This window comes from Podarcis raffonei, chromosome 2, assembly GCF_027172205.1.
Source record: "Podarcis raffonei isolate rPodRaf1 chromosome 2, rPodRaf1.pri, whole genome shotgun sequence".
Classification (NCBI taxonomy): domain Eukaryota; kingdom Metazoa; phylum Chordata; class Lepidosauria; order Squamata; family Lacertidae; genus Podarcis; species Podarcis raffonei.
Genome location: NC_070603.1, coordinates 15,385,346 through 15,397,174, shown reverse-complemented (window position 1 = coordinate 15,397,174; position 11,829 = coordinate 15,385,346). Strand labels below are relative to the sequence as shown.

The following is an 11,829-nucleotide window of genomic DNA, read 5'->3' as shown; positions in this document are numbered from 1 at the left end:
ACCAGAAATTCACAGAAGACTGGAGTAAATTTACAGACTATTTGAAAAGTATTTGTGATGATCAGACTACGTTTGTCGGTTTGCAAGAAATTTTGTGAGGAGTATTATTGGAATTATTGCCAAAATGGATAAGGGGGAGGACGGTTAGTTAAAATAGTTAAAGGCCATATGAATTTAAGAAATGCGTAAGAAGGGGTCAAAACGGTGGATCATCAGAGGTGCTGATGGAAGTCCAAAAAAAATGAATATATAAGTGATGAAGTTTTGGGGTATGTATTATAATTTACATGTCAAAATAAAAAAAATAAAAAAAACAAATAGTGTGCGCGCGCCGCAAAACCATGCGATCGATTATGCGAGGTGGGGCTTACCTGGTCTGCCCCCCCCCAATATTTTATTTAAGCTCCTGCCCACAACCACATTCGCTCCCCTTTGTCTCCCTCCGCCTTTCCCGTCGGCAAACCCTTCCCCTCCCCGACTCCCCTCTCCTTTAACAAAGGGCCGCTTCCCCTTTAAGCCCCTGGCCGCCTATCTCCACGCACTCTCGCGCGCGCATGCGCATACCCGGCCCTCCTCTGGCTGCTGAGGCGCCGCTGCTGCTGCTGCTGCTGCCGCTCTGGTGTCTGCCTCGTCTCGCGCTCGCGCCGCCGCCGCCTCTCGCGCCTCTCTGGCCCCGCGCGAGCTGAGGGCGAAAGCGAGGCTGCCGCCGGTTGCGCCTCAGCTCCTGTCGCGAGGCCGTCGCCATGGCGGGCGGTCCGGCTCGCCGCTCGCGGCCCAAGACGCTCCTGGTGCTGCTCGTCCTACTGGTTCTCGGGGGCCACCGCGGGGCCCAAGGTAAGAGGGGAGGAGGAGGAAGAGGCAGAAGAAGAAGTAAGGGACCTCATCCAACATGGCGGCGGCGGCTTCAGCTCGGGGTGGGGCGTGTAAATATTGGGGCGAGGGGCGAAAGAGGGGAGAGCGGAGGCGTCGCGGGGTTGGGGAGGAAGGGTCTCTTGGGTGGAGAGGCGGGGTCCCCATCCCTGAGGGGTGGGGATCTGTCTGTCTGTGTGTGTGTGTGAGAGAGAGAGAAATCCACCGAGAAATCCACTCAAGCTGTCAGATTATAGGGAGGGGGGGTCTGTGGACCCTCCATAGAAACCCTGCCTTTGATCCTTCGCTCCCAGCAGCCGTGGGGCGCGAGGGTTGGGGGGCTGCTTGCTGAGGAGCTGCCGTGCCTTAGCAGGCTTGGGGGTTGGGTTTGGGTTGCGAGGTGCAGGCTGGGGGGTGGGATGTGTGCTGGGATGGGGTGGGAGGTCTGAAAAAATGAAAAATAATTATAAAATAAAAATAATTGTGATGCATCTAGGGCAGGGCTGTGCGACTTCCAAGAGGCTGCGATCTACAACCACCGTAAAAACACTGGCAGGGATCTACCCAGCCCTGATCTAGCGGGGGGGGGGGGGGGCTGGCATCGAAATCAAGAGAGACAATGGACAACTGGAGGAGCACCTGATTTCCTCCGGGGTGGAGGGAGGGTTGTGTTTCTTTTTAGGGCCCTGTGGTGCCTTTCTCTCTCTCGCGCGCGCGTGTGTGTGTATTGGGGGGGGGGGTGTAATGGAGGTCACATGAACCCAATCCCTGTTCAGGCTCCTTGCTTCTGCCAACCCCTCTGCAGATCAGACTTGGCGAGGAATGATTTTTAAAAGCATGTTTTTAATCAATAGGCTGGCGTGATGGTTGCTAATTGTGTCAACAAGTATGTAAAACTCCAGAATTTTAAGTTTTTTTTAAAAAAGGAGGCATGGTATGAGACTTAAAGCCCACTATTGGCCCACAGTGGAGTTCCAGTTCACCCCAAATAGCCTGCCTCTGAGAATGTTTTGGTTTCACCATGAAGTGTCCTCAGGCCTGATGACTCGAGAGTCCCCCTTGCTGTCTTAACAAAGACATCATCACATAAGGAGCCAGTCAAAAACCAGTTCCTTATTTGCAGACCTGTTTGTTAATGTATTGCAAAGGGAGGTGTGGGGCATCAATCAGCCTTGAGAAGGTCTTGTTTCTTAACAAAGCTTTTGATCAGGTAGGGCTAAGCGTTATATGCCATTAGACAACTAGTCTGTTTATATATTGATGCATCTCAGGACAACCCAGAGTTTTGTTCAAGAATAATGGTTGGTCAGCACTTGACCCTGAAAAGCCAATTCTACTTCGAAATGTTGGAATGCGGTGTGAGTGATTTTTGCCACATGGCTAACTAGTTAAAGGTGATGTGGCCACATGTAGAACCAATCAGCTTGTCATAAGTTGGCCAGTTCTCAATCATTTCTTGTTATGGATCTCTTTGGTGACCTGGATATCTCAGGTCATGAACTGAGGGTACCTGATGCAGCCACCTAGCTGAAACCAACCAGGTCTGGGTCAGATGGGAGAGCTTCTGGGAGCCGTGTGTGTGCTGCTGTCTTGGATTCTGTGATGGGGAAAAACAGGATATAAATGTACTAAATAAATCATCAAGCTACTCAGTCAGTTTAGTATATGGCAAAGTCAGCTTAGATATCATTGCCCTTCCCTTTGGGCTCTTCCAGAAAGTCTTCTGGGTACAAGAATTTGTTGTGAATAAGGAACACATGTATCCAGATGGTTTCTTCTGCCAGATAGTTCATGTGGCAAGATATCTCAGTTTCTTGGAAGAGGGAGGACAGAGTCTGGCAATGCCTCATTCAGCTAATTGGAAATTTTGAATTTGGAGAACACTGGTAGCAAGATATTCCCCAGGCCATTTGCAGAGCTGGGTTTATTCTGGTACAAAGATATAAAATGGGTTTTTCAAAGGAGGATGTAAAAAAGATCAACATATAGGGATGGGTGGCCACATGTTACCTCTAAAGTATGAGTTTGCAGAGGGATAAATACAATCTTACCACTTTCCTGAATGATGATGTCCAAGGCTGTGTGGCTTAATTTCTTTTTTTAAAGGGGTGTATTGCCATGGTTTCTGAAGGTTGTTGTTTGCCATTGGAAAGAACACAGCTTTAAAGGGATTCTGCTATCAGGTGTTCCCATCAGTTTTATCTAAAGCCCTGCTCCCTTTTCTGATTAATTAACATTTGCTTTTTAGCATTCAACTCTGTGAACTCGCTTTCCCTTAAATTAAAGTTTTTTTAAAAGGATATGCTACAAGGTTCACATTACAGCCCAGTGTAGAGGAGAGCCGCAATTCTAAAACAATTCCATTATTAGAACTTAACAAATGAGCAATTTTTTGCTAACAAATAAGCTGCTAACAATAAAAAAAAGAAAATCCAAAAATGTCTGAACCAGACAGTAAGAACAGTAGAAAATGGCAGCATCAAAAATAACAGGAGATAAAAATCAATCAGTCAGTCAGTCAGTCAATAGCATGCTTAATTTCACCCTAATGCTGCAGTCCTATGCACAGCTAAGCACATAGTAGCTCCACTGAACTCTTCACACCAGTATGCCAGTCCTAAGTAAACATGCCTAGGATTGGGCTACAAATCTCATTTGCTTCTTTCCAATAATTTTATATAGCTAAGTTTTGTGTGTTGAGAAAAACTTAAAAATTATGAGAACATATAAAGTATGGGTGCTTGGATGTTCTGACTACTGTACATGATACAGGAACTAACAAATGAGAATCCAATGAAATTGACAGTAATAATATTGCTTCATAGGATTGTTGTGATATTTTGGTCTTTTTAACCCTCCATCTCTTAGTTTAGTTCTCAGTTCATTTGTTCCAGCTTTGGGTTGTTCAAACCAATTTTTAAAAATATCCAGATTGCCAGCATAAGGTGAAACTGGATTTCAGAAGAGGTAGTGGGTGCTTATCTAACTGTTAAATGTGAAATTATTAGGGAGCAGATTAACTTTGTATGGTGAAGCCTGAGCCTCTCCATTCACGTCACACTTCACTCTGCTCTGAAAAGTTCTTATTGGTTTCCTTCAGATTCATGCCTGTTGAAAAAATAAATAGGAATGGGGAAATTGACTTCCATAGTCTTTGATGCTTTGTTTTGGTTGACAGCAATTGTTTTCAGCAAATGCTGCAATGTACGTTTTTACTAATAGTATTCCTCAGTGAGGTGTGTATGCAGCATGGTTTTATGGGCAAGGAAAAATGCGCAAATAAAAACGGATGTTTGTGAAAAGGTGTGTGCAAGGAACCAATTTTGCCAAGTTGCAAGAGAAAGGGGTGGGTGGGTGAAAGCCAGTTTTAAAAGGATAATAGTAAACAGCATGAACTGCTTGAAGCTTAACTGTGGTAATTGGTGTCTCTTTAAGCAACCATAACATGCTTTCTGTGCTTTGCTAATAAGGTTCATTTTCAGTAGCTTTCACTTGTGCTGTATATGTATTTTTACATAAGAATAAAATAGCCTCCTAATTACTTTGTATGGAAACATAATTCAGCTTGCTGTTTCCGTAGCTTCTGAGCATGCAGTGTCCTGTACGATTAATAAACCTACATGTTTAGAAGCTTAGTTGTTACTTGAAAGTAAAAAGTTGTGGATTCCTTTGCTGATATTTCTCAGAGCAAGGATTTATTTAGTTCAGAATAGAACATAATTTATATTTTATTACTTTCCAAGGAAGATACCACTTAATTGGAAATTGGGTGCACTGTCCAAAAAAACCGTCCTTGAACTTCTTTTCACACATCTTGGCCAGAACCCTGAGATTTTCCTCCCACTTTTGGCCATCTGGTTTGATATCCCAATCTGCATGCTGCTGTGGAAACTGCATTTGTAAATGGCCTCAAGTAAAACTTTAGCCCTATGGTCAAACAAGCAGTTTAAAGGGTGTCCACGAGTAAGATTATTTCCTCTTACACTATTATCCAGAGTGCTTCTCTGCAGCTGCATTCCAGTAGTGCAGACCATAAGGAGATAATTTCTCTTAAGGCGAGCTTTCACTTAATAGTGAGGGCATAACATAAACAAATTAAAGTGGAGAGTTAGCAGCTCAAGGCCCCTCTGCTAAGCCTTTAAAGCAATATTGTATATATAATTTAAGTATTTGAATCAAAGCCTCAAAACCAATCTTAGTTGCTGTACGGGTTCTTACCGAATTGACCATTTATGAATAAACCCAAAGTACTATGGAGCCAATGTGGATTTGCTCAATATTCAAATTAAAATGAGGTTTTTAAAAGGTGCTTAATTCTTGAAGAAAGAATAGTTCATAAATCACTCTGTGTGTGTTAGTGAATTCCTATAGTGTTTTGAGGGGACGCGGGTGGCGCTGTGGGTAAAAGCCTCAGCGCCTAGGGCTTGCCGATCGAAAGGTCTGCGGTTCGAATCCCCGCAGCGGGGTGCGCTCCCGTCGTTCGGTCCCAGCGCCTGCCAACCTAGCAGTTCGAAAGCACCCCTGGGTGCAAGTAGATAAATAGGGACCGCTTACAAGCGGGAAGGTAAACGGCGTTTCCGTGTGCGGCTCTGGCTCGCCAGAGCAGCGATGTCACGCTGGCCACGTGACCCGGAAGTGTCTCCGGACAGCGCTGGCCCCCGGCCTCTTGAGTGAGATGGGCGCACAACCCTAGAGTCTGGCAAGACTGGCCCGTACGGGCAGGGGTACCTTTACCTTTATAGTGTTATTTTAAACACGGTAAAGTGAAATAACTTGCCTGTTCATAAGTTACTGTCTTACCCAATGCCAATTTCTGCTGCATTCATTGGATAGAATTTTCTTCCCAATCCCTTTGATCTTTTACTCCATACAGATATTTGGTGTTGAATATGTTTGTCTAGGAAATATCTCACTTAATGATTCCAATAATAACCACGTCTAAAAAACAAATCTGTTTGGGGCAGCTTAATATTATCTTGTGTGTACACATTTTAAAATTGTGTCATTTAGCAGGACTTAGGAAGCAACAGCAAGAGATGCTGCAGATTTGTTGGTAGTTGAGATAAAGCATTGGGGCCAACCTACATGTTGCATACCGTATTTTTCGCCCTATAGGACGCACTTTTTCCCCTCCAAAAATGAAGGGGAAATGTGTGTGCGTCTTATGGGGCGACTGCAGGCTTTCGGTGAAGCCTGGAGAGCGAGAGGGGTCGGTGCACACCGACCCCTCTTGCTCTCCAGGCTTCGCGGACCTCTCCGCAAGCAGCGGGAGCGCTCCCGCTGCTTGCGGAGAGTTGCCTGCATGCTGAAGCCTGCGTGCGCTGAGATCAGCGCGTCCAGGCTTCGCGGACCTCTCCGCAAGCAGTGGGACCGCTCCCGCTGTTTGCGGAGAGTTGCCTGCATGCTGAAGCCTGCGCGCGCTGAGCTCAGCGCGTCCAGGCTTCGCGGACCTCTCCGCAAGCAGCGGGAGCGCTCCCGCTGCTTGCGGAGAGTTGCCTGCATGCTGAAGCCTGCGCGTGCTGAGATCAGCACGTCCAGGCTTCGCGGACCTCTCCGCAAGCAGCGGGAGCGCTCCCGCTGCTTGCGGAGAGTTGCCTGCATGCTGAAGCCTGTGCGCGCTGAGCTCAGCGCGTCCAGGCTTTGTGGACCTCTCCGCAAGCTGCGGGAGCCAGCACTGGGCTCCCACGGCTTGCAGAGAGCTGCCTGTTTGGGGGCTGGGGTCGGGGGGAGCTCGGGCGGCCCTCCCCCGCCCCAGCCCCGCGCCTGGGGGGAAAATAATTTCCCCCCTTTATTTCCCCCCAAAAAAACTAGGTGCGCCTTATGGGACGGTGCGTCCTATAGGGCGAAAGATACGGTAATTTTCCTCTGCAATAGTAAGCAACAGAAAGATGTGTGGGAAAGAGAGGTTTAAGCCTTTCCACTCTTAAAAGACTGTTCTCCACTTGCTACTTCCTTCTCCCAACTAATCTTAAAATATGTGTCTGTTTCTCTGTGTTGTTTGACTCCTACAAGGCTCAGAGCAAAGAGTCCTAATTCTTTGGCTATCAGATGGCACTCTGGTGCAATAAAAAATAGGCCACACATAAACAAGCATTCTTGGTCTGGGATGCTGAACGAGGAGTGGATTCTTAGCTTCTTGGAATATTTGACCTTAGTTGATTGATGTGACATACCAATCTTACAGGATCTATTCCGCCGGGGGGACAGGACACACTAAGCATTGCAGTTCTTGTAAATTCTTGCAGTTATTGTAAATTCCTATTTTTGTGATTGCTGCCAAGCAATCAGGAAATATTGCATTAGATCAGGTGTGTTATTTACCAGTGAGTACACGGACCCAGTTTGGAGTGTTGTTTGCCTACCAGACCGCTCTCACATTGAGACCTGCTTTTGAGGCCGTGCTTGTAGGCCCACCTCTTGAGAATTATCAAGTTGGCAAGCATGCGGGAGAAGGCTTTCTTGGTGGCCCTGCATTTGTTCCAACCTGAAGATCAGATAAGCCCCATTCCTAGCAGTTTTAAAGCAGACTTTGAAAACATGCAGAAATTCGTGGCGCTGATTTATTCTGATGATACTGTATTTATGGTCTTACTGGACTGTTTCTGTTTCATTGTGCTGGCCGCTTTATTATTATTGGTAGCATTAAAGTTTTAAATTCTGTTTTTATGTTTATATATGTATGTATATGCATTGTGAGGAAAAGTTATCTTACCTCTTCACTCCTAGCTGTCCTGCCAACAAAAAGAAAGGTGCCACTGCTTCCTTAATTTGAAGAGAAACAGAACTGTAGCATATTTTTTGGACATGGAAAGCGTGTGCAGATCAGTGTTAGAAACTCTCATAATCTAGGTGCCAAATGGCTCCTTAAACCAGGGGTACAGTTGCCAAAACTGAATGCCTAGTTGCCATTTTGGGGCCAGACGGCTCAAAAGTTTTATTTTTCAATACAACTTTTTGGTTCCTGAAATTCATTCTGATTGTGCAAATAAAATATAATAAGAGAAAATTCTACAGGGTGTGTTGCTAGTGTAAAAGTAGTCAAGACCCAAGAATCCCTAGGTATGCACCTCCAGATGGTGGAGATGTCAGACACCATCCTGGCACCCAGGCATCTTCACTTGGTTGGAAGTTACCAATAAAGGTAAAGGGACCCCTGACCATTAGGTCCAGTCGTGGCTGACTCTGGGGTTGTGGCGCTCATCTCAGTTTACAGGCCAAGGGAGCCGGCGTACAGCTTCCAGGTCATGTGGCCAGCATGACTAATCCGCTTCTGGCGAACCAGAGTAGCGCACGAAAACGCCGTTTACCTTCCCGCTGGAGCGGTACCTATTTATCTACTTGCACTTTGACGTGCTTTTTAACTGCCAGGTGGGCAGGAGCAGGGACTGAGCAACAGGAGCTCACCCCGTCACGGGGATTCGAACCGCCAACCTTCTAATCGGCAGGTCCTAGGCTCTGTGGTTTAACCCACAGCGCCACCCGCGTCCCAAGTTACCAATAGCCAGGTGCAAAATGCACTTGGCGTATGGTGAATTTTGAATGCTGGTGCAGATACTCAACTAAACACATGAAGGCTCAAACTGCAGATGAGGACAAGGGCAGAAATGCAAGCCCCACCCCAGTGATTTGAGCCCATAGGACCTCTGCACATTTAGTGTGTAAGTCAGAAGGGGATTTCTAAGAGCAGTTTCCAAAGTCTGAGCCCTTTCCTCAGTTTGTATTGATTATAACAGTGTTAAGAGAGCTTTGGATTCAAGTATCTAAAGACCACTTCCTCCTACCCTCTGAAATTAGTTTGGTAGTTACGAGGAATAGGCTATGTGTATTATTTTTCCAATAATGGTGGCTCATATTTGGAATGTCTTCCCCAGAGAAGCTCACTTGACACCAGCCTTGATGCAGGGGTGTAAATACTCCAAATAAATACAGTGGTGCCTCGCAAGACGAATGCCTCGCAAGACAAAAAACGCGCAAGACGAAAGGGTTTTTCGGTTTTTGCGTTGCTTCGCAAGACGAAAACTTCTTGCGAGTTTGTTCCCTTTTTTCTTAGAGCCGCTTGAAGAGGTGCAGTTGCGACGGACCGTGCTTCGCAAGACGAAAAACATCGCAAGACGAAAAGACTCGCGAAACGAATTAATTTCGTATTGCGAGGCACCACTGTAATAATAATTTGCCCTGGTATTCAATCATGGTTTTGGGGCCAGTTTTAGCCATTCTGTTTAAATGCTATTAATATGCTAGGAGCGTTGTTTCTGATATTTTATTGCAGTTCTGTGTTGGTGTTTTGCTATTTTACTACTATTTACTATTTTAAAACTATATGAATCCCTGATAGTTTTCTACCAAAGGGTAGTTTATATATTCACCAAGTATGTCTTCATTTTGAAAAGCTCCCTTCAGTGCAGATTGATTGAGTTTGAAGATGCCCCAAGGTGAAATTCAATGCAGTGCTATGTGGGATATGTGTACTGTTGCGCTAGTGGACTTGGTTCCACACACGCAACAACTTAGTTGAATCCCGCCTTTTATTTGTTCTACAGCTTGCTTTGTGGCAGAAGCAAAGTTAAGCTGGGCCTTCTGTCCCTCACTGAACTTGTGACTTCGCAAGATGTATGTTAGGTCTGATGAAATCACTGTCAGCTAGTTCCCTTCAGCAGAAATGCATACTCTATAGATCTCTTGAGCAAGAACAAAGCTTTTATTCGGAGGCTCTGAAGCTTAGCTAGGCTTGTTTAAACAGCGTCTTTTGGGGCTGTGTCTGTCTTGGAGCAGAATGTCAGACACAGACATGCCAAACAGACAGAAATACAATTCCCAGCAAGCTTGTGTTACACCTTTCTTTCAGTGCATCTTTAGACATTTTATCACAGATGTAGATAAAGATCACATGAACCTTATTGTGTCCAACCCAGGAATTTTGTTTTAATTAAGTGGATTATATGTTCCACTTTATAAATGGTGTCTCTACCCTGCTTCCAAGCTAACTGCTAGAAAAAGTCTGGTCTGAATTTTGCTTTTGTTCAGTTATTTCTTTTATTGGGCTTGCCCAAACATTCCCAGCTGCACGTTCAATCATTCTGTGAAAAGAACTTGCCACTGGCCTCTTAAGTACCTGTTGGATTCTGAACATGCAACATTCTCCAAGGTGAAATAATCGTAATAATACCAACTATTCTTTTGCTTTTATTGACACGGAGAGAATTTTTTCCCGTCGCTAGTCAAAACTTGAAGTGCCAGAACTGCACAAGTTGCTTTCTAATCGCTCTCTCTGTCTCTCTGTCTCTCTCCCCCCCCCCCAATGTTTCCTTCTGCCCTGGGGTGTTAAGGCTGACGTACCTGTTTCATGTGAAATCACCAACCTTGGCAAACAGGGCTGCATTATCAAGGTGTTGCAGACAAGCAAGGATTTCATAGTAATTTTTATTTCAGAAAAAATATGGTTTATAAAGAGAATGACAAAGTGTATCACAATTTAAAATAAAACCGTACCGAAGGCCAATTAAGGTACCTTTAAACCCCAGAGTAGACTTATCCAAAATATGGACAGCTATGCAAACCCTTCTGCTAGTTGGTACCTCTTACTTGAGGTATATTCACTCCCCATTCCCCCCCCCCTTCTAAAATATTAAATCAGTTATAAGGTTAGCTGCCGGACACAACCTTAGAGCATATTGAAGAGGAATTGCAGAAGGCCTTTAAGCCGTCCCTATCCACCTGCAGTAAACATTGGCAAGTAAAACACTACTTCTGGCAAAGAAGCTTTTGTAAATTGGAGGAGAGTCAGTTCAGTGTGGTTGATGGACAAGTGATTTAACACAGGCAAGCAAGTTGATGTATATTTTTGTTGGTTAGAAATATAAGGGACTTGGGAGTCCTTTTCCAACAAGGAAACTTTATTGCAGTGAACAATTGGGCTGGAAAAAAAGCTCAACCACTTATGTAAGAAAAAATTGATGTACAGTATTTGATTTAGAGGATATCCTGCCCAGTCCCAAGTGAAGAGTGGGGAAAAGCTTCACATTTTTGCATTTTGTACAAAAACATCTAAGTCCTGGCCTTTGGTGTATTTAAGACAAGGGTGGGGAACCTCTAGCTTATATGACAAATGAGGTCCTCCAGACCACCTAATTTGACTCACAAGACCATTTTTGGCCAACTATACCAAGCCATCACTCTCCGGTTATCATATGATTCAGGTTTGAACGAAAATGATTAAGAACTTAGGAAAAAATCAAACAAATTGAAGAGTTTTTTGTGACTCTGTGTATGTGTGTATTCATTCCAACATTATCAAACGAATGATAACATTTTGAATCGTGTTTTTAAGATAAATAGGAATACAGCATTCTTGAAAGCAAGAGAGAGAAAACCAAGGCACTGAAGGGGATTTATGGGTACAATCTATGAATGAGTCTCCACTCTGATTTTGAAGAAGTATGAAATGAGATAAAATTCTAGAGATCTCATAAGTAATCATCTGTATTGTTTGGGTAACTTCTTTGTTTTGTAAATAGTGGCTACAGCCTTGAAAATTTGTATTTGCATTTTGTAGTTTTGATTTGCAGGACAGGTAAACCCACGACTGCCAAGGAACAGTTGGGATGTTACAGCTTAAGAGTGGACTCTCAATTATTTATTTGCAACAAGGCTTGAATTCAGTGCTGTTAAAATTCAGCACCAAATGCAAGTCCTGTTGATTTCCAGTAGAATCAGATTGGCAAGTGGGGGGGTGGACAAAAGTGTTTCCCCACCTTAATATAAGAATATGTTCTCTTCTCTACCTGGTGTATCTGTTTCTCATTTTTATTCTTGCTTTCCTAAGTCTAACATCCTTATAGTAGCTCTGGGAAAAGGAAGTATGTGTCTTGGGTTTGTTTATATATCATTCTCCCAGATAATTTGTAAAACCTCCTGTGATATTACTAATTATCAGATGACTCAGTAATATATAAGAAAATTAGCTACCTATAGCACATCACT

General features: G+C 44.4%; 1 protein-coding gene across 2 annotated transcripts in view; it reads left to right on the top strand.

Moving 5' to 3' along the window:
- Positions 1-618: 618 nt before the first annotated feature.
- The window catches only part of ACVR1B (activin A receptor type 1B), a 40,492-nt gene continuing 29,281 nt past the window's right edge, over positions 619-11,829 (top strand). The window contains exon 1 of one of the 2 annotated variants that reach the window (XM_053375064.1): positions 619-834. In XM_053375064.1, coding sequence (XP_053231039.1) covers positions 744-834 — 91 coding nt within the window. In that variant the 5' untranslated portion in view covers positions 619-743. The remainder of the gene's footprint in view (positions 835-11,829) is intronic. The other variant, XM_053375065.1, reaches the window with a different exon arrangement.